Source organism: Anolis carolinensis, chromosome 3 (assembly GCF_035594765.1).
Source record: "Anolis carolinensis isolate JA03-04 chromosome 3, rAnoCar3.1.pri, whole genome shotgun sequence".
Taxonomy (NCBI): domain Eukaryota; kingdom Metazoa; phylum Chordata; class Lepidosauria; order Squamata; family Dactyloidae; genus Anolis; species Anolis carolinensis.
In genome coordinates, this window is record NC_085843.1 from 278,633,512 (window position 1) to 278,656,084 (window position 22,573).

Below are 22,573 nucleotides of genomic sequence, written 5' to 3' on the forward strand. Positions count from 1 at the left end.
CAATAGAATTCCAGCCTATGTATGGCAGCAAAGTGCCCTGAGCCTTGTGGACTTTCTGATAAAAAGATCAGCCTTCCAAACAGACTTTTTGATGAGAACATCTGACCCCTCTCAAGTGAAAAGAATTACCCTCTTTTTCCCACACAGCAGTAAAGAATTACCTTCGCCTTTTCAAAGTCCAAGTCTTTACCAATAGTGGTAAGTAGTCGGCATAAACATTCAAGTGATTCCTCGTCATGGTTCTTAAGCAGTTTCACCACACAGTCGTGCATGATGGCTTCCGTCAACATCTTCAGCTTAAAAAGCTCCCCAATAAACTTGATGTTGCCTAGAGAGCGCCGCCGAGCCTTGTCCCGGGCATCATCCAACTCCTCTTTCAGGCGAGCTCTTTCCTCAGGCTATGGACAAAATGGGGAAGTTTATAACACATCTGAACTGGAAATCATTGGGGTCGATCATACTTTAGTCTTTAATTTCATAAATAAGAAACTATTTATCTATTACATTTCTACCTCAGCTTTCAACCAGTAAGCTCAAGGCATAAAACATAGTTCACCTTCCATGCAGCCTGCACTACCATGCATGATCTTCCTGCCCCACAATGTTTAGCAATCCCTGTGAGATACTTAGGAAAAAAGCTATGAGAGTAGTCATCCCATGAGCTTCATGGCTGCTGGATTTTTTTTAATGTGGGTGCTTCAGCTCTGAGTCTGGTGTTTTAACCCAACCTTTTCCAACCTAGTAATTTTATGATAAGTTGGACCGGTTTTTTCTTCTGGCTCTTTATCCAAATGGAAAGCACCCGCCTCCCCTTCTCTGACTAACACCAGGCCTAGAACTGTGTTCACATGCCCTGCCTCACTAAATCAATGGAAAAGTATGATGTGTTTGGTTCTTTCCAATACATCCAGAAGAATCGAATGCCACTCACGCCAGCGGTGTCATCCATTTCCTTCTGCTTCTTCTCAAAAATCTCGTCGTCGTCTTTGTCTTTCTCAAACTCTTTCTGGCATCGGTTCAGGAGTACCTTGCGAAAGTTGACCATGACGGTCGGTTTGTCAGTAGTGGGGACTTTAAGCTAGAGAAGGGAACATACACGTAAAGCACAATGAGAAGAAATTCCATACAATTACCTATTTGAAACTGCAGCTAGCATTGTGGCCTACAATTTCAACTCAGGTCTCCAATGCACCAACGTGTACTGGAGATCTTAAAAGTCTGTATCATTCTTGCCCACCAGGATACAAGATAGGAGCAACCCATTTTAGGATGCTCAGCCTTTCACTGTTGGGAAATGTAATGGAGGAAGGGAGATTTTGATGAGACTTGTGACACTGTGCAGTCCCAACAAAAGTTCGGGATTTCAATTTCTGATCCTCTCTGGCCTCAATCCACCTATCCTTTCATTAGCCATAGGCATCTCCCACCAAGATATACTAACAAGATGCCACTGCTATATGGCTGTTGTAGCTACATAAGGGGGAATTTTAGCATTGACTTCTTGCTCCTTTTTAGATTTTACCTTAACAAGCGAAAATGAGGATACAAGGGGAATAATGGATACCCAAAGGTGCTTACAGAACTTGGTTATTCATGTTCTATTTTAATACAAATCAATAGCAAAACTCCCGAGAAATATTGTTTATATAAGGCAAGCTTTGAAAAAGATTATCAGCTGGAACTATGACCAGTTCTTTCAGACAATTTTAACTCTGCTAGACTTTTGAGACGAGCTAGACTCCAAGTGCATTAAGCAGGAAATCAACAAGCTACAAAGAGTGAAGCAGCAGAGCTTTACTATCTTTTAAATATTAGTCATCTCTTTACGCACATTTAACTTGTCTGTTAGCAAATGTTTTGCAGCAAAAGGATTCACTTCAAGACACGCTCACAGGCTGCGTCTGGGCAATGGAGTGATATGCTGCCTTGGAGCCTGGAGGTTTCTAAGCAAAGGCTGCACAGTCATCTGTTGGGTGTGCTTTCATTGTATTTTCAGATCCCTGTGATCTCTTTCAACACTATGTTTCTATATATTTTCTATAAAGTGAACTTAAGGATGCATCTAGCCCTGAACTAACAAGCTGGACTACCAACCGCTTACCAAGGGCCTTTCCAAGCATGTGATGAACATGCTTAGTAACTGAACTGTGATGCTGCACCTCTCCACATCTAGAAAAGGAACTGGAAAGCATTGGAAAAACCAGGATCAAAAGCTTGGAGCACTCACCCCCATAAGGCAACGGCACATGTTGGCATAGGCAACTGAGAAGTTTGGCTCGGAGATGGCCTTCTCAAAGATGAGGTCAATGACACCCTTGAGGCGCTCCTCTGTGTCGATGGACAGCTCGGTGACCTGTTTCATCAGCTGCTGGAACATCTGCGGTGTCAGCTTGTTCAGAATACTGCGCACACGACGGAACAGCTCCTGCGGGAAGGAGACAGCAAAACATACTCAGAGGGAGGGAGAGACAGAGAGAGGAAGGAGTCTGCTCTATATAAATCCTCCCTGCTCCATCCATTCTTGCTCTTTTAAAAGAATAGATACGATACACACAAAGGTTCAGAAACCTAAATATCTAGGATGCTAACCATCCCACACACACAATAGAAGCAATGGCAGGTGAAGAAGAGGGTGGCAAGAAATGGGTGAAAAGAGAAGGCATTCTGTTTTCTGGGAAATCAAAGAAGGCCTGTGTACCTTTTTCTGAGGCAGGCACAGACAGCAAAGAAAGAGCATCCCTAAATTGTCAATATCAAGAGGTCACCGTTACAGATCACAGGAGCAGCTTACCTGAGTTTTTACATTTTCAGGATCCTCTGGTTCACTTGCCCGCTTACTGCTGGGCTTCCAGGCCTTCTCAGCCTTGTTGAGCTTGACGTCTTCGTTCAGAGACACTGCGGCGATAATCTTCCGGGGCTCCTTCCGTAGGCTTTGCTGGGAACGGCGTTGTCCTGGCCCTGCAGGCTTTGGAGGCAAGGGTCAGGAGAGACAGTGTTAGCACTTCCCAGGCACCACCCACTCCATGAATGAATGAATTTTATTGTTTCCCAGGCACCACCGCACCCACTCCATACCACTGCACCTAAGCAGTAGTTCAGCAATGGCACTACCAAGACACTATATGAAACTACACTCAGGCCTCCACCTTTAGTGGGTTTAGGGGCACAGAACTGCCATGAAAGTGAAAAATCTTGAATCAAACATTGCTCTTTTTTATATTTTAGTCAACATTTTGCTAGGAATATCCAAATCCTCCAGCATGATTACATGGCCAACATCCCTTGCAAGGACCTAAAGATTCCTAGAGAAAACATTTTAATCAAGCCCATGATTAATCAAATTCACAAAATTCAAATGTGCAAATGGGGAAGGCTGGCTGCAGTTTCTTTCTGGCAATAATAACAGCCAATACCTCTCTCCATCGCATAACAATGCCCTTGAGTTTACTTCTACAAATATCTTATTACATTTTAGCTCATTTAAAATATCTTACTATTATTCATCTGCTTTAATGCTAATTTATAAGCCACCCTGAATTCTCTTAAAGCAGGGCACAGTACAAACAGTTTAATATAAAAATACATTTATAGAATAAATGCTTCTCATACATTTCTGCCCAAATATACCCATTGTCCTCTGCAGTCCCTCTCAAATTGCACCATTTTGAGAAGAACTAGAAAGGAAAACAAGTATTTGAAGGTAGTGTGGGGTTATGGCTGCATGTGAGGGTGGTAAAATGGTCATACATTTGAGATGATTTCTTCATAGACTGAAATGAACACTGCTCGAAAATCACACTGAAATAACCTAGAATTAAAACAAGTGGGGAAGGGGGGTTCAGGGGGCATATACAGCCTACAGGGTTCACTATGCCCACTCTTAATATAACAAAGCAGAGAAACAAGTGAAGCATGGAATAGAAGAGATTGGTAACAAACAAGGAGACAACAAATGTGTGTAATGGCTGGTTTGACAGGGCAAGGAACACACCATGATCATTTTTCTTACTAATACTCCAAGCATAGCAAGGACTATGCTAGCTCATCACCCAGCAAGCTCAGCTTCAGCAGAAAGTTCTGGCTGCCATTCAGATCCTCAGTTCCATCACAGGGTTATCAGTGGCCCAGACACGATGGCACTAACTAGGAGCTCATCACGTAGGCAGAGAGAAGCGACAGGGAACAGGTCTCAGAAGAAAAAGAGACCCCTTGACAGTACATACCGGTCCACGGTTGGGTGGGTTGGGCCAGCCCAAATTGGCGAAGGAAGGTGTGAAATCTGGTCCACAATTCATAGTGCTAAGGCGCACAGGGTCCAAGGGCCGCAGGGGCATTTTGTTTGCCTGTTATGCAACAGGAAAGAAAAGAAAAAAACACCAGAGATTATAAGACTTTAAAGTTACACAACTGCAATCGTCAAATAAAAGTCTTCCATTGAACTTGTGACAAGTTCTACTTCTATGGAATCACAACCCAATGCCATTTCGCCATTTCCCTTCTTCTCTAGGGTGATGCCTGACTTGTGTAGTTGTCTAGGTATTATGATTAAGGAACAAACTTTGGCAAAATAATAAAAGAAAGAAGCTTCCACGAGACATCTAGTGAACCCAACTGTCAACGGAGAACTGACCTTTTCCAGGACCACGTCACTGATATGGGGCAACCCTTCAGGCTTCTGCATACTAGCAAAGATGAACTGGAAACCTAGCAGGAACTCTCGGTCATAGCTCTTCTTCTCTTCTGGATTCAGGGGTTTCCATTGCTCTGTTGAGGGAAGGAATGTGAAGAGTGACAGATATTAAACACACCATTTCTTTTGTCCGAGGTCCCATTTATGAAATACGAGGTTGGGAACACCCTGTTGAAATATAAAAAAGAGGGAACCATTATTCACAGGGCAACAAATAACATCAATCGACCTAGATAAATTGGACAACTAAAAGTTCCATGGTTTCTGCCATTGTCTCTCCCTCAACATTGGTTTCTTGCCCATTACCTTATAGTAAATCACAATGTGATATCAAAAATAATCTGCATGTCTGGAATTTCCGTTTTCTGAGTGGTGTTCTTTATTTACTGTCCTGATGTTATATTTTGTTCATTTTCATGGTTTCCTCCTTTCTGTTGAAATTGTCCACATGCTTGTGGATTTTAATGGCTTCTCAGACATGAAACAATCAGGGCCAGCTAACACCTCCCAACAAAGGATTGTGTTTATTCATCTGTTTCCCTAGTCTTTGAAGCTGCAAGGCTTTTCAATGCTAATCAATGTAATTAATTGCAACATTCACACTTGCTTCCAACAGACATGAGTTCTTTCTCCCACCGTACACAGATATATAAACCTCACTTGCTTAGTTTCCAACAAACCTCACAACCTCTGAGGATGCCTGCCATAGATGTGGGTGAAACCTCAAGAAAGAATGCTTCTGGAACATGGCCATACAGCCCAGAAAATTCACAGCAACCTAGTGATTCCAGCCATGAAAGCCTTTGACAAAACATTGTTATTTCTCTTCCTTATGAAACATCTTTTTCTCCTTGTTTTGTCCCTCTAAGGATCCAGCATGGGCATCCAGTTGTGCTCTTGTTCTGACCAGCAATGGAAAGCTAAGACTGTTCTGAAAGGGAGTAACTGACCCAGTAACTGTAATGAGATGGGTTCCCAGCTTATTGGAAGTAAAGTATTCAAGCACAACATTCACTGCCTGCCAACCCAAAAAGTATGTGATGCCAGCTGTTGGAGCCAGGGACTAATATAGTCACATGACAGACTTTTGTAATCAAGGTGTCCTATTAAAGAGGGCAAAATGTGAATTGGCCAACACTGGTTTGTTAAACATTCATAATGACTGGATTGGCAGAGAGGAATTCCTGTGAATTAATTACCACAATCCAAGAAATGATAACAATTTTTATGGCATATTGTCTGCTCAGATCCTCAACTCCATCACAGTGTGTCAGTGGCCCAGACACGATGGCTCAAAAAAGAGGTCATCATAGAAGACTCAACAGGAAGACATTAAAAAATAAAAGACAGGACCCCCTCCCGCCCCAGTTCGACTTACCTTCCTTGTAGCGGTACTTCTGATCCGCCTGCTTGAGCTTCTCAGGGTCTAGCTTATCCTCCTTCTCTTCCCATGTCTCCTCAGGCTCCTCCTGGGACCGAACTGGGGCAGGCTCCTCAGGCTCTGGGGCTGGCGCAGGGGGCTTGTTCTCGGCCTCAGGGCCACCCTCGCTGGGCTAAGAGAGGACCAAGAAAAGAGCCTGTGAAGAAGAGGACTACACAGCATGCAGCACACATCTATGCCGGATGGGGTCCAAGGCACTGCTGAGCCAAGTGCAGTGAGAAAGAAGTACCAAGCACAGCACTTCTTTCTTCCTACAAGTCAAAATCAGAATCACCATCATAACCATCATCAGTTGCTTGGCCCTTTTAAGTACTCCTGACCATTGGACTACTGAACCTCGCCTGATGGAGTTTCGATGTATTTGGTTTTTATATATAATCTATTTTTAATGTGTTTTATCGGAGTCTTTGCATTTTATGATTTTTTTTCACTTTGAGTCTTTATTTTGTTGGTTGTCATTTTGTTTATTAAGTTACAGTTAGGTTGCTTATATTGTCTAATGTGCTTTGCCTTGATGTAAACTGTTTTCTATGGTTTGCTTTGGGCACTGAGTGGTTGCCGTATACTTGAAAACCACCCAGAATCCCTTTGGGGAGATAGGGCAGTCTATAAATAAAGTTTATTACTATTTGTTATCATTTATACGATAGTTAAGCCAACACTGGAATTGAATATACAGCAGACTACTGAGGATATTGTGGGAGGGGTTTGGGTGATGTTTAGCTTTTAAATGTTATTTAAATTGTATCCATCACACAAATAATAATTTAATTTTTAAAAATGTTTTTTTCTATATGTATATGTATTTGCCTTGTTTTTACATTCTGTTGTGCCATGTCGTATTATTGTTAGCTGCCTTGAGTCCCTATGAAGAGAAAAGTGGGAATAACAATAATAATAACAACAGCAACAACAACAATAATACACTTACAAAGGCTAAAAAGCAGTTTTTAAAAATACCAGTATCATTAAAACAATATAGCACCCTCTTAAAAACCTTCCATTTCAAATGCCTGCCAGATTTCTTTAAAAAGGTGCCAGTGGAAATTCAGCAAAGGGGCTATTCTCGTCCAACTAGGGAGGCAGTTCCAGAGCCTGAAGCAAGTACTGAAAAGGCCCTACCTATCATGTGTCCTCACCTGTTAATGGCATCACTAGGGTTGGTGTCACCCAATGAAGTGACTCATGGTCCCCCCTCCCCCAACAGCAGAGGTGTGGCGTGGTGAACAAAATAAAGTTTCATGCCAAAAGACAACAGAAGCAATTAGTAAGAGTTTAAGGCACAGTACAGCCAATGGTGTGAGTGAGGCAGAGGGGGCGTGCACCAAAAAATCTACATGTAAGACAGAAGAAGGAAGGCTCACCTGGCAAAATATGGTTTCAGATATATTCTTATGAGAGAAAGGGGGGCACTTACCTCTTTGAATGCATCTAGGAGGTCTCCAACAGTTTCTTTCTTGTTCAGGTCCTTCAACTTTCGCTTCTTCTTTGGCACAGAAACAGCCACTAGACAGTTGCAAAGAAGGGTTTAGAAAAGGTTGGCTATTAAGTCATCAGTTTAAAACAGACCAATTCCTGTTACTAAATGATAGGCATCACTGGCCAAGGCCAGGTGGTTATACCAATAACCTCGTATGAAATTAGTATGGGAGAAAGATGGGATAAGAAAGAAAGATTAATGATCTGGAATTTTGCCAACTCAACCATTTAGAAGTAGTACACGAGTAAAGGACCTTGGCATTATTGTTGATCACAACAATAATGTGATGCTGCAGTAAAGGCAGCAAATAATATTTCTACAATAGTCAGGCCTCATCTAAAGTACAGTGTTCAGTTCTGGGTTCCTCATTTTAACAAAGATGTAGATATGTGAGTGGGTTCAGAGCTAAGCAACAAGAACGATAAGAGATAAGAAAACATATGAGGGAGTTGGGTATGTTGAACTTGGTAAAGACTGGGAGATGACTTGATTTCCCTCCAGATATCTAAACAGTTGTCATTAAGAAGAATGTAGATGCTTAGTCTCTGCTGCCCCAGGCACTAGTACCAGGTGTCTAATGGTTTTAGGAGACAGGAAGTAAGATTTCAATTTAACATGTAAAGAAACTTCTTGATAGTAGAGTCTCGCTTATCCAACATAAACGGGCTGGCAGAAGGAAATTGACAGAAAAAGCAGTTCAGTACACTGTAACGTTATGTAGTAATTACTGTATTTACAAATTTAGCACCAAAACATCACAATGTATTGAAAACATTGACTACTAAAAGGCAGACTGCGTTGGATAATACAGAACATTGGATAAGCAAAGGTTGGATAAGCGAGACTCTATAAGAACATTTCAGCAATGGAACCAAGTGAGGAGGTAGATCTCCTTTTCCAGACACTTCAAAAAAATGGTTTTTCAAGTGTGAATTTTTATAAGAATGTCTTCAGAATTTGAGGTCGAAGCTCCTGGGGATTCTCTCTACCATGTTTCCCCGAAAATAAGACATCATCTGAAAGACTTAGTAGAGGTTTTGCTGAATTGCGAAATATAAGACATCCCCTGAAAGTAAGACCTAGGAGGAGGGAGCTGCTGCAACCGAGGAAGGCGTGTGCGGTGCGAAGGAGGAGGGAAAGGCTTTCCCGCCTCTTTATCCCTAGACATTAGTGCAAAAAGAAAGAGCTATTCCATAGAGTACAAGAAAGGAATCATGGAAGACTCTTGAGGCTAAAATCTTACTGCTTTCAGAAAAAAATAAGACATCCCCTGAAAATAAGACCTAGCACATCTTTGGGAGCAAAAATTAATATAAGACACTATCTTATTTTCGGGGAAACAAGGTAGCTGAAGTTCTTGCACTGAACGTAGGGTTGGATTTAGTGGTCTTGTGATGGCCTAAAAGCCCTTTCAAACTACTACAAATCTATAAATTCTCCGATAAAAACTGTGGCACTTTTGTTAGCTATAACCTGAATAGGAACAATAATGCTGGAAAGAATAAAAGTATCATAATGGCTATATTCTAAATTTTTGTGGATTATACCTTTGTGACGTACAGAGCCTCTTTGCATTCTATAACACCTAAACCTTTGATACCCACTTGAAGAATGGAATTGTGAGATGGATCCTGATGCCCCTTTAAGTAATGGAGGGAACAGTATATCCCCTTTCAAAGAAGTACATGAACAAAGCACAAGAGGCAACAATCCATTCCCAGCAGTCTACCAATGTACAAAGACTCTTTATTCCTCAGACCTCTCATTATTGCCCACATGCATTAAAAACAACCCTCAAAGCACAAACCCAGTGTTGTTGTTTTTTAACAGCCAGTACCACAAAATGAGGAAATAAATCCTCCAGAAGACCCCAGGGGAAGAAACAAACTACACGGACCTGCATATAAGCTCAAAGAGGAGGAACGCTGCAATACAAAAAAAAACCTAACTAGTTATGGGGTGTGTTGTCCGCTCAGATCCTCAACTCCATCACAGTGTGTCAGTGGCCCAGACACGATGGCTCAAAAAGGAGGTCATCACAGAAGACTCAACAAGACCCCCTATAGTTGAATCCCCTACTATACAGGAACACATAGGTAAAGCACCCAAGGGATGGCCACCCAACCTTTGCTTCCAAATCTTTAATGAAGGAGAGCCCAGTCATCCGGAGGTTGTCTATTCCACTGTCCAACACCAGGCAATGTTTATCAAACTGATTTTCTGGACAGCTGAAGGCCTACAATGAAGGACCATTACTGATCAGTTACCACTCAAAGATTGCTATTTCCTTGTGCAGTTCTGCTGGCTGCCCAAGGAACACTCCACTCACCTTGAGAGGCCACCTCCACAGTCTCCATAGGCTCAGCTGCTGCTGGTTGGGCACCCTGATCTGGCGTGTCTGCCAACTCCTCACATTCCTCTTCCTCCTCCTCCTCCTGTTCTGGTTCCTTCTCCTCTTCTGCAGGAGGGGTGGCCACTGGGGCCACCACCACTTCCTCAGCCTTCACCTCCTCCGGTTCAGAGATGGGGCTGACATCTGACTCAGGATGCTCCTCTGGTTCTTCAGCCTCCACTTCTGGCTTGCTCACTGCTCCTACTCCGCAAGGCATCACCAGCTCCTCAGGCTGTGCAATGGGGGACTCCACAGCTAAATCCAGCTGGCACGGCTGGGCCTCAGGCGTGGGCTCCGGTGTTTCCTCCTCTAACACGCCATTCGATTCAACCACCTGTTCGGAGACTTCTTCTGAAGAAGACGGCGGGGTGGGAGGAGCACCTGGCAGTGTGGCAGGAGGCTCCTCGGGTTGAGGAGCTTCCTCCTGGATAGTAGTCACTGTCTCCACGGGAACCACCTCTTCTTCCATGAGCATCTCTGGCTGGGAAGTAAGCTCCAAAACTGGGCTAGCATCTGCCTCCTCCCGAGACTCTGTGTCCAAGACAGGAGCTTCTGGGGTGGGCACTGGTCCTCCTGGCACTGTAGTGGTGGCGCTAATGGGTTCGAGGATATCAGTGGGGACCTCCGGCAACTCCTCTGTAGTGTCCACTGCTATGGGGCTCTCTGTACACACCACCGTCACAGCGGCCGGCAGCACAGACTCTTCCTCCGCTATCAGGGGTGGTGGGGGAGACGGGGATGCAGATTTACTCGTTTCCAAAGATGCCGGTTTGATTACTACTGGACCGGCCTTGGGACGGTCATCTGGAAAAGAGGAAATGAGACAATTAATACTTTTTAAAAAGTTTGGTTTTGATGACTAGTCTCAAAGGACAGACTCCTTTTAAGCTAGCCATTTCAACAGATGTGATGTGCAAGACTGCAGGTAGTTTTAAAAGGTTACAAGAATATGACCAAATTCAAATTCCACACTTCGACTATTCTTTTGTTTTGCTATTTGTTATCAAGCTAGTTTCAAAATGAGAGACTTCCATGACCTTTAGTCATCAACAGCTCTGTCCTAGTCTTGAAAACAAAGGGTCATTGATTTCTTAGTACAATGCAGGCACAAGACTTAATACAGCACAGGCACAAGAGTACCTATATACTTGTATATAAGCTGAGTTTTTCAGCCCTTTCTAAGGGCTGAAACCACCCCCCACCCTCCGGCTTATACTCGAGTGAGGGTTCTGGACAGCTCATATTTGGGTTGGCTTATACTCGAGTATATAGGTAATCAGAGTTCGACGGTCTTACCTTATTAAAGTCTTATTATTATCTTAAATTACAGATTTATGGAAATATTCAAAAACATTTAACCTACTCATTCCTCAATTAATGTAATTTTATTGGCCTATTTTTATTTTTGAAATTTACCAGTAGCTGCTGCATTTCCCACCCTCGGCTAATACTCAAGTCAATACGTTTTCCCAGTTTTTTGTGGTAAAATTACGTGACTCGGCGTATATTCAGGTCAGCTTATACTCGAGTATATACGATATGTACATAAATAACACAGCTTTTGTCCTAGGCCAACCATGGAAATTAGGGAATCCAATACAGGTCAATTTTATTCAAAAGAAGACAGTCTCATGATTATCCAAATAAAGTGCTTTTAGAAGGTAGGGAATCTGATGCTCTTCAGGTACTTTGGAGTACAACTCCACAATGTACTGGCAACTGGTCATGGTAGCTAAGATGTATGGAGATTGTAGCCTCAAATACCTAGAAGACATCAATTTACTTGCCTCTCTATGGGTTTCATAAGCCAGAGGCCTAGCACTGAAGAAGGTTAAAAGCTAGGCAATAAGAGGAAGGAGAATTTGCCCTCATGACTGGCTGTTGTAGGAAGATGCATCTCAGAACAAATGGACGACCCATCCTGACCTGCTGAGCTTCTCAGTGAAACTGCTGGAGGCCTGATCCCAAGGCTCAAGAGAAAGGAAGGGCACTAAAAATTGCAACAGATTTGGACTTTGTAAAACCTATATGTTAAGGAAGCAACTAAAGAAGAAAGCATGGAATATATTTAGCAAAACCTGCAGTGCAACTAAGTAGAAGCATATTTTAATTTTTGCGAGCTGTTGGAAATAGCAATCTCCCAAGCCTTTCACTGCTTATTTGTTAATGTTTATATTTGCTAACTTGTATTCTATGTGTATGTTGAATTGCCAGTTTGACTGTACCTCTTTGGCGCGAGAGGGGTAACAGATATGTGATTGTACTGAGCATGTTCAGACTCAGGACTCCATTTTGTATTCACTTTTGCTTCACACCTCAGTGGAGGTGGATGCATGTTGCTGTTTGGACTTCAGCAGAGAAGTATGACTTATGGACTTCAGTGAGTACAAGTATACTTAACGATTATGTGTTATTGATTAAAAACGATACCTGTGTACTCAACATAGAGAAGCAACATTCTAACTGTAACTGAACTTCAATAAGAAATGTGCCTGTATGGTGAATTAATACAAGATGTTTATGAGTGAACAAGATATGTTATTTTTCAAAGAAGACTTTGTTATTTTTATCTCTGAGTGCATATTTTAAACTAAAAGTTTTTTAAATGGAGTGTATATGTTTTGGAGCCCCGGCGGTGAAGTGTGTTAAAGCACTGAGTGTTCAAATCCCAGGAGCGGAGTGTGCGCCCGCAATAGCTCCAGCTTCTGCCAACCTAGCAGTTCGAAAACATGCAAATGTGAGTAGATCAATAGGTATCGCTCCGGTGAGAAGGTAACGGTTCTCCCTGCAGTCATGCCGGCCACATGACCTTGGAGGTGTGTACGGACAATGCCGGCTCTTCAGCTTAGAAATGGAGATGAGCACCAACCCCCAGAGTCAGACATGACTGGACTTAATGTCAGGGGAAACCTTTACCTTTACCTATATGTTTTGGGAAAATGCAACTACAATTTCAACTTTAAATAAACAACCATCATCTGCTAACCAAAAATATTTTTGTGGTGGCATGTCTTTGTCCTTGGCAGTTCAAAGACATGGTTCGTCAGTTTAACAGCTGAGTTACCTGTGTGCCATTACATGAATGCCTGTGAATATCACTCATTTAATTAGTTGACTTCTAACAAGGTCATGCTTTACTTGACTAAATATTAATAAAGATTCACATTTGTCAAAATGATATGTGCCCAGACACTGGGTGCAGTTATTTTCCAATAGGTTATGTCCAATACTGCCTTTCCTTGAAGAGAAAAGTCAGTTGTGTTTTTAATGTTTTTTATTTATTTACATTTTTTTTAAATGGGAAGAGTAGAGTTGATTTGCTGATTTTAACTGGTGGGGTATTATGGACAATGAATATTATGGGATCATTTCTGTATTTGATTCTCTTGCCCCGCTTTCTATTTTAGTTTCTGTGTTTTTATTCTTTCTATTTTCAATTTGTTGAACTTAAGTTACATTATTGAAAAATTAATAAAAATGTATTAAAAAGCAAGAAGTAGAAGAGTGCATGGAAGGGAGGAAATCTGTGAGAAAGAATTCTTTATATATCATTTTATTTTCAAGGTTCATTATATCGAATAGCTATTCCATGCAAAAGAGGGGAAAGAATGTTGGAAATTGTATTTCAAAACAACATATTCCCTAAAGTCTACTTGTAATCAAGTCACTGCACAAAGCAAACAACTTGTTTGTGACACTAAGGTCAAGCAACCTCTGACCTCCAAAAACAGCAAGAGAGCTTTTTTCTTTCCTTTCAACTGTGGGCTTACTTTCATTGAAAGACACTGCCTCCTAGTGGCCAGATCAGAGAATACCTCTGATACCTCTATCACAACTTGTGAAATAGCAAACTCATAATACAAATGTATTTTTGAGATATCAAAGGAAATTGTAAGACAAGCCTTACACTTAATGAATTACTACAACTGTGCCTCAATATCCAAGGATTCTATATCTACTGATTCAACCACCCATGGCTTAAAAATATCCCACTTGGGTAACAAATTCCAAAAAGCAAACTCTTAATTTTGTCATTTTATATAAGGGATGCCATTTTGCTAAGCCACTGTATACAATGGGGTTTTAACATCTACCTTTCCTGGCATCAAAACCCAGTGGATACCAAGGGGCTACTATACAATCTTTATTGAAGAGTGACGTAATGTAGGATATTTGTCTTTTCAATGACACAATATAAAAGAATCTCAAAATATGCATAACTGTACCATAAGAAAATCCTAGCTCTCACCTGAATCATCATCCCAAACCGTTTAGGTTTATTAATCTACCAAATAAGCATAATAACGCTTGATAGTCAAGTCAAAAATTTGTACAAAAATTTCTGTCCCTGAACACTCATTGTAGTCCTGAAAAAGCGGGCCCAACCTAGGATTATACTTCTGTAAGGGAAGATTCGAAGAGCCAAAATGTGATGTTATTTTAAATATATATTTTCCAATATGAATTGCAGGCATAGTAGCCAACATCTGGATCAGAACCATAACAGAAAGGTGAAGGTTAAAGCCGTTTTCTCAATCCACCCTGCATACCACCCACACACAATCAATTTCCTGTAGAGTAAAGCAACTCATGGAAATTGAGAAAGCAAAATCAATATTTTAAAACACAGCAGGCACATGTATTCTTTGAGGGATTTGTTCTAGAGCAGTGGCTCTCAAATTGTGAGTCCCCAGATGTTTTGGCCTTCAACTCCCAGAAATCCTAACAGCTGGTAAACTGGCTGGGATTTCTGGGAGTTGTAGGCCAAAACACCTGGGGACCCACAGGTTGAGAACCACTGTTCTAGAGTTCTTCACATAACAGGATTTTTGCATAAGCTGGAACTCTATCTTTATTACCTGAAATGATATCTTGGGCTTCTACCTGAAGCATATCATAGAATTGCACAAGAGAATCTAGCGATGCCAAAAGTAGTGTTCTCCTTAGGCCTCCAGTGCAATTCCACAGTCAACTTTTGGAGGAACTTGACCATTACAATTCTTCTGGATGCCTACTCTCAGTGGTTCTCAACGTGTAGGTCCCTAGGTGTTTTGACTTACAACTCCCAGAAATCCCAGACAGTTTACCAGCTGTTAGGATTTCTGGGAGTTGAAGGCCAAAATATCTGGGGACCCACAGGTTGAGAACCACTGGTATATGTCCTTCTGTGTGATTTTATAGTATTCAAGGTTCTTCATTTATAACTGCAATAGCATTCAATGAGCTCGCGTAATAAGCAGGCCTATTGTATTCGAATGACATAACAACACTAAGAGAAAGCAGAAACAACATGGAACAACTGCTGATGAAAGTTAAGGAAGAACAAAAGCAGGGCTAGAGCTGAACTATTAAGAAAACAAAAAATAATGACCACAGATGATTTATATCACTTTAAAGTGGGTGATGATGACACTAAAATAATCATTAATCAAAACACAGACTGTTGTCAAGAAAGTACAAGAAGGTTGACTCAGAAAGGAAGCTATGAAAGAATGACATCACATGTAAAGAATAATATTTCCGACTTATAGCGGTGAAAGCTAAACAATGAAGAAATCTGACAAGTCAACTCATCTAGGATGTGGCATTGGAGAAAAGCCAGACTGTGCTCTTTCAGATCCACAGCCTTTCTCTCAGTCCAAGAATTGTCTAGCGAGATCACAAGAGAAAGCCTTCTTGGTGGCTGCTCTCAGTTCTGGGATTCCCTTTCCCTAGAGTTCTGGCTGGCCTCTTCCCAGTTATTAAGAATGTTGTACACTGCCTTGATTCCCATGGCTGCTACTTGCCATGAAGTCAACTTTGACTCAAAGGCGACCCTGTGAATGAAAGACCTCCATGATCTCCACGAAATACCTCCATCATCAACAGCCAACTCAGACTCTTGCAGACTCCTGTCTTGAATCAATCCCTTTTATAATCTGGTCCTTCTCAGTCTCCTAATGTTGTAATGACAGTCAGAGTTATGCCATCCTATGATATACCCAAAGTATGATAGCCTCAGTTTGGTCCTTTGGGGTTCTAGTGAGATTTCTGGGTAAGTTTGCACTTGAGCCCATTTATTTGTGTTTCTGACCATTCATGGTGATCAGCTCTCCTATTGCGAAGGATTCCTATTTGCATACCCACCTTTTCCCAAATCTCCCTCTGTCATGCACATTGTCTCAGACCCCCAGGAGCCTTCCTCTGGGAGGCTGTCCATCTTGTATTAAGTGGAGAAAGTAAGTTAAAAGAAGCCACTAGTCCTCACTCCATCTCAATTAGCTGAATCAACTGCTGGGTATCTTACCTGGTCGGACAATCACTGCTACGTGGGGTGTCTCTCCATTGGCCTGGGGTTCTGGACCACTTCCAGCCTGTAAAATTACAGGAGTAAAGAAATATAGATGAGCTGGCAGAGAAGAAATTGCCCTTTCCCCAACCCAAGCCTGCTATAAAGCTGTTTTTATCTTAGCCACTCATGTGGACAATGCTAGTTTTCGAAGTATTTTAGAATTCCAGATAAGGGATGTTCAACTTATATTGGTTTAGGCATGGGTTTTACTGTTTAAAACTTGTATGTTTTGCCTTCCGTTTAAAAAGAAAACAAATAAAAATAAATGCTCTTTGTGACTGTCTCCCTCCAAATCTTAACAAAATATTTGTCTTGCTCATGTCAGCTCCTATTGCCCCGATCTCTCTGAGGAAAGGGCCCAGTTCAAGTATTTCATGTTTCCTTTGTGAAGGTAGTTCAACAGGTTCAACGATGCCAATTATCTTTACTTGGCAGATTTTAAACTTCAGTTTAAATGTCACATTCTAATGAAGTTTTTGTTTTAACGTAAACTTTGTTTTGTTAGCCACACTAAACATTGTTTTTTGTAGTGAAAAGGCAGATATATCTATATATCTATCAAAAGCAATCTAACCACTCTTTGGTGAGAACCTGAGGTACGACCCACTTTGAACCCATTTCTGCAAGTGCTGGGCTCAAAAACAAAATATATCCCCCTCTAGTGTAAAAAGATCTCCAAAGAAACATGGCAGAGGAAGAAGAATTAGAGAAATTCTGCACTCCAAAAAAATAAAATAGCAGCATCTGAAATCCATCATGGGCATAAAACACAGAGAGATATATTAGATAAATAAGGGCACAGAAACTAAGATTGGTGAAATGTTTTCCCCTCATACAAAATAACTGTACCTTGTCCTTGGCATGAGCGGGCCTTTACTTGTTCAGGGAATTAGAGCAGGAATGAACACATGCTAATAGCAATTTTCATGTCACAACAACCTCCCCCCCACACACACACACCATTACCATAGTTTAAAAAAACTGCAAAACCTACAACTAGACAAATTTATGTGATCATTCAAGAATAAGTTTGGAGATTGTCTCTGTAGCTTGGACCCAGGGTTTAACCAATTGTCAGTAAAAAGGCATACACTTGCAGCTAAATTAGGAAGTGTATGAAAAATACCCCTTAACTGCAGAGCATAAATGAGTAATGTTGAGGAGACAGAGCATCTGTTACCTGTGGAGGAGTAGGCGTAGAAGACGTTCTAGCGCCAGACATTATTTCCTCTGTGATATCCTTGCCACCCTGATTTGGATCTCGTATTCGGATCTGACAGAAGACCATGGGAGGAAAAAAGAAATTTTATGTCAGCGAAGTAAACACATCAGCGGCCTCAGAGAGAAACCTAGTGGGCAGAATGCCTTGCCCCTTTTATTTAAGTCTAGTTTCCTTAACCTGATGCCCTCCAGAAGCTTTGGACTCCTATTTCTCAGGATGCTGGCCCACTGGGGTGAGGCTGGCAAAGGCTAATGGGAATTGAAATCCAACAAGAACTGAAAAGTAGCAGGATGAGGAAAGGTGCCTTGGGCATAACTGACTGCTGAAATATATTTTGCTCCCACGCACTACTCATGCTGAAGATAAACAAAGGTCAAGGATCTGTAGTTTATTTGGGAACTGGGTGTATGGAGCGCTTTTGCCAACCATGTTCATTACATCCGCATCCCAACATTCCTCCAATGGAGTCAAGCTGGTATACGTGAGGCTCTCCTTCTGTTTCAGCATCACAACAACCTTGTGATGTAGGTCAGCACTCTGTGATTCATGGGTCAGTGAGGCCGAACACAGGAAAAAATGCACTTGTACCTCAACTCAAAAAGTTCAACACCATGTTCCCAACCAGACAATGTCAAAAGCAGAGCACCAATCTTGAGATTTCCCCTAGCAGTTGGTACTTAATGATCAATGGCTACTAAACACAGAGGATCCACAGAGGGATCACCTGATGGGTCTAAATTCCATGTACGAGTCTTTTCCTTCTTTACAGCCAAGTTCATAGAATCGTAAGTTAAAAGAGGCCGCAAGAGCCATCCAGTCCAAGCCCCTTCTGCCCTGCAGGAACATCGAATCAAAGCACTCCCGACAGACAGCCATCCAGCCTGTTCACGTCCTTTGGTTCCCCGCCCCACCACAATCCTTACAGGAGCAGGGAATCCTGAAGGCAGAGAGCAGAAAACAGATCTGTCCAGCTTCCGGTGTTTCTCGTGGAGGCCTGAACTCGCCCGACAACAACTGGTGCTTGGCAAGGACCTCACACCACCCATGGCAGGGGGTTCGCCTCCTTGCTCAAGCCAGCTGCCATGTCGTTTCAAAGCGGGGTGCACCCCCAGCCAGGCTCCCCCCACCTCCCTCCCTCCCTCCCGACCACAGGGCTAAGGCCAGGAGGAAGCCGGTCCTCTTCCTCCTGGCCCTGAGCGCCCAGGGTGGGTGGGTGGCTGGCAGGCACTGGAGGGACCCAGGAGGAGGAGGCAGAGCCGTGGCAGCAGCCGATGAGGTCACAAGGGAGCTCTGTTTGGCAGGTCTGGACACAGCAGCTGAGTGGGAAGGCCAGGCAAGCCCTGCTGCCTCAGCTGCAGGTTCCCAGAACTTATCGCTGGAGAAGAGACCACAGGGAAGGAACAGCCAACACAACAGGAAGCCTTCCCCCCATTTGGTTTTTGCCCAATGAGACAGCCCTTTACCCCCCACTTTTCTATATAGGACAGTCCATGCATTCTGACCCGACTGGCCCCATGTCACAATGCTCTGGGAAATTCATAAATACCCATTGGCTGACTTTATTCCTAAGTGTAAGAGTTACATAACACTCTTGGGGTGCAATCATACCTTGCTCTCGTCATGCTAAGAGACCGTCAAGACAGCAGCTACAACCCACAAAAAGTAAAGTTGGGAAACCTCTGGCTCAAGGTGGATCTGCACCGTAGTAACAATGCGGTCTGACATCACTTCAACTGACATGGCTGAATGCTATGCAATCCTGGGATTTGTGGTTTGGAGAAGCATTCATCCTCTTTAGCAAAGAAGCCTAGAGACCATGGAAAATGACAACTCCATTGATTCCCTAGCATTGAGCCATGACATTTACAGTGGTGTTGAACTGTATTAATTTGACACACACATGAATGTACACACATTTATGCACAGGAGCCAGACCACTATGGGGAGGGAGAGTTTTTAACCTCACCCTCTTCCTTGAGATCTCAAGGAAAAGAAATTCCCATGATCAGCTCCTATGGGAACAAGGGTTGCACAGAATAATTCAAAGTCTCTACTCTACCTTCCACACACACACACACACACACACACACACACACACACACACACACACACACACACAGAGAGAGAGAGAGAGAGAGAGAGAGAGAGAGAGAGAGAGAGAGTGAGTGAGTGAGTTCAGGTTTTGACAATACATGATTTAGACATGAAGTTATATCCTCCCTTCTCACATTTTTCTTCTAAGTCCTTTCAAATTCCACCTACAACATCTTTACAAAAATTATAAAATAAGGAAGCTTTCATACAAAGCCCCCCCCCCTTCTATTCAGTCTTCCTCTGTTATTAAAATCACTATTAATTAGTTATTAAAATCACTATTAATCTTGTAATCTTGGGACAAGGAATCATTTGCTTCCTGAACTCCATTAAATGCAGCGGATAACAAAACTTCATACCAGCTAGTGTGCAAGTTGCCCACCCAAAAAAGAGAAAAGGACGAGGGTGCAACAACCTGATGAACGTCCACCTCTGGTATCATAAAACAATAAAAAACCAGGTGGAGAAGAATATAAGACCCTTTTCCCGCCTATGGATCTACTCACCAGCACATTTCACAACAGTATCCTTCCACAACACAGCCAGGTGCTATACCACAGAATTTTCCCAGTTCACAGCATCCTCTCTATCCAGACACCTTGGGAGATTTTAACACAGAACTATGCCTAAAACAGCTGCGCTGAAACCTGACAAACAAGACTGACTGTGCCATCCACGTGCCATCACCATACAAAGGCAAGCGCTGAACTTGACTCAATATAATTGAGATGCACCTATCTGAGCAGCAGAAGAAAGATGAAGAGGGATGATGTTTTGAACTCATTTAAAAATGGCTACAATCCAGATTAGCATCATAACCAGATCCAAACTGTAAGATATAGAAGGATCCACTGAACTGAGGCAGATGGCACACAGATAACCTTCCTACAGAATCCCATTGAAGCCTGCCTGGTTTTTAAGGTAAAGGTTTTCCCCTGATGTTTCATGTCTGACTCTGGGGGTTGGCGCTCATCTCCATTTCTAAGCCAAAGAGCTGGCGTTGTCCGTAGACACCTCCAAGGTCATGTGGTCGGCATGACTGCATGGAGCGCCATTACCTTCCTGCCGGAGCGGTATCTATTGATCTACTCATATTTGCATTTTTTCAAACTGCTAGGTTGGTAGAAGCTGGAGCTAACAGAGGGCGTTCACTCCGCTCCCGGGATTTGAACCTGGGACCTTTCAGTCTGCAAGTTCAGCAGCTCAGTTCTTTAACACACTTCGCCACTAGGGCTCCTATGCCTGGTTTTTATGTCATCACAATTCAAGAAGGATATTGATAAGTTAGAGAGGGATGACCAGAATGGTCAAAGGTCTAGAAGCCTAGTTCTATGAGGAGTGGCTTAGGGAGCCAGGTATGTTTAGCTTTGAGCAGAAAATGTTGAGAGGGGATATGTATAAGTAGTGACTATGCGCAATTGACCATTGGAATGGCCAGAGTTTTCGCTTTTGGATCATGTGATTTTAATATTTATCTTATGTGTTTTAATTCTATGTCTTAATGGCTAAATATTGCCTATGTCATATGTTTTAATTGTCTTAATGATTTTACTCATAGTTATATGTTTATTGTTTAGATATTATGATTTGGTTTTTACATGTATGTTTGGCATTGAATTTTGCTATTATTATGTTGTAAATTGCTTTGAGTGTCCCTCCCCCCACCAGGGGTGAGAAAAGCGGTATATAAATACAGCAAATACATAAATAAATATAGTAGCAATGTTTAAATATGTAAAACAATGTCACATTAAGGAAGGGGTCATCTTGTTTTCTGCTGCTCCAAAGATTAGGACACAGAGCAATGGATTTAAATTGCAGGGAGAAATATTCCAACTGAAAAATTAAGAACTTCCTGAATGTAAGAGTTGTTAAGACAGTAGAGTATGCTGCCTGGGAGTGTGGTGGAGTTTCCTTCTCTAGAGGCTTTTAAGCAAAGGCTGGATGGCCATCTCTCAGATGAGCTTTGATTCAAGTTCTTTCATAGCAGGGCATTGGACTGGATAGACCTTCTAACTCTTTGATTCTATTGTTTTCTCAGCATTTTTTAGCATTAGGGGTGGCATGGAAGACCAGTCATTTTTAAGGACATTTATCCCTAAATTGACTGGTTTAATATGCAGTTATCAGCAGTAATGAAACCACCCCCCCCCCCCCCCACAGTCCTTATATTGCATGCAGGTGTAAGCTGCCAGCTTTTACATCAAAACAAACTATTAAAACTAGACGCTAAAATATGCAGTGCCCCTGCAATTATCTTATTGTGATCCTTAAAAACCACCTTGGAAAGTATGTCAGTGTTATTAAAGAGGGTTGGAGTTGACAGACAGTAACCTGGCCTGAGGACATATTACAAGGAGAAATCCAAGGCAAGAGTCACAAACACCCAAAACAGAGACTTTTAAAAATCCATGGCCTTCCAGGTGTGTTGGGCTAGCATTCCCATCATCCACAGTCATCTGGAACTATGGAGTTATAGGCCAACACATCTGGAGTGTGTGTGTGGGTGTGTGTGTGTGTGTGTGTTGGGACTCCAGCTCCATCCCAAAGGCACTGTCTCATAAGTAAAGTTGTACCCAGGTCCACAGGAATCAGCACCCTTCAAAGACTGACCGAGGTTCTTTCCAAAACTGCTGCAAGGCGACAGGATTGTATTTCAGTGACTCGTGGTTAGCTGATGCACCAGCAGTCTTAAGAGTCAACAGCATTTTACAGCTTATGTTTCATTTCAACAGTGTGTTGTGACTTGGAAGACAATGCAAATATAGAGCTACATAATAACAATTCTAGTCACCATAATGTTATAGTCTACGGGTCCTTTAAGAATTGGATGCAGCAGTCTGGCTACACTGGCACACATGATCAACTACAAAATTCACTTTCCATAGTTGCCAGCTTGGATGCTTTTTAAGGGGAAGCATGT

The 22,573-nt window shown here is 42.3% G+C and overlaps 1 protein-coding gene and 3 non-coding genes across 17 annotated transcripts in view; all 4 read right to left on the reverse strand.

Annotated features, from left to right (window-relative positions):
• eif4g1 (eukaryotic translation initiation factor 4 gamma 1) overlaps positions 1-22,573 on the reverse strand; it is an 89,175-nt gene that overhangs the window by 13,402 nt on the left and 53,200 nt on the right. For 13 of the 14 annotated variants that reach the window (XM_008116226.3, XM_008116228.3, XM_016995679.2 and 10 more), the window contains 11 exons: positions 17,515-17,607; positions 16,290-16,356; positions 9,941-10,807; positions 7,549-7,637; positions 6,069-6,243; positions 4,631-4,764; positions 4,224-4,343; positions 2,792-2,965; positions 2,228-2,425; positions 932-1,078; positions 162-398 (listed from right to left, as the gene is read on the reverse strand). In XM_008116226.3, the coding sequence (XP_008114433.1) occupies positions 162-398; positions 932-1,078; positions 2,228-2,425; positions 2,792-2,965; positions 4,224-4,343; positions 4,631-4,764; positions 6,069-6,243; positions 7,549-7,637; positions 9,941-10,807; positions 16,290-16,356; positions 17,515-17,607 (2,301 nt within the window). Of the gene's footprint in view, positions 1-161; positions 399-931; positions 1,079-2,227; positions 2,426-2,791; positions 2,966-4,223; positions 4,344-4,630; positions 4,765-6,068; positions 6,244-7,548; positions 7,638-9,940; positions 10,808-16,289; positions 16,357-17,514; positions 17,608-18,479; positions 18,671-22,573 lie in introns of those variants that run through there. The other variant, XM_062976837.1, reaches the window with a different exon arrangement.
• On the reverse strand, positions 4,085-4,163 carry LOC134298170 (small nucleolar RNA SNORD66). The gene has a single exon (XR_010005119.1). It is a non-coding gene; the product is annotated as a small nucleolar RNA SNORD66 (small nucleolar RNA).
• LOC134298168 (small nucleolar RNA SNORD66) lies at positions 5,930-6,006 on the reverse strand. The gene has a single exon (XR_010005116.1). It is a non-coding gene; the product is annotated as a small nucleolar RNA SNORD66 (small nucleolar RNA).
• On the reverse strand, positions 9,580-9,656 carry LOC134298169 (small nucleolar RNA SNORD66). Its single transcript, XR_010005117.1, has one exon. It is a non-coding gene; the product is annotated as a small nucleolar RNA SNORD66 (small nucleolar RNA).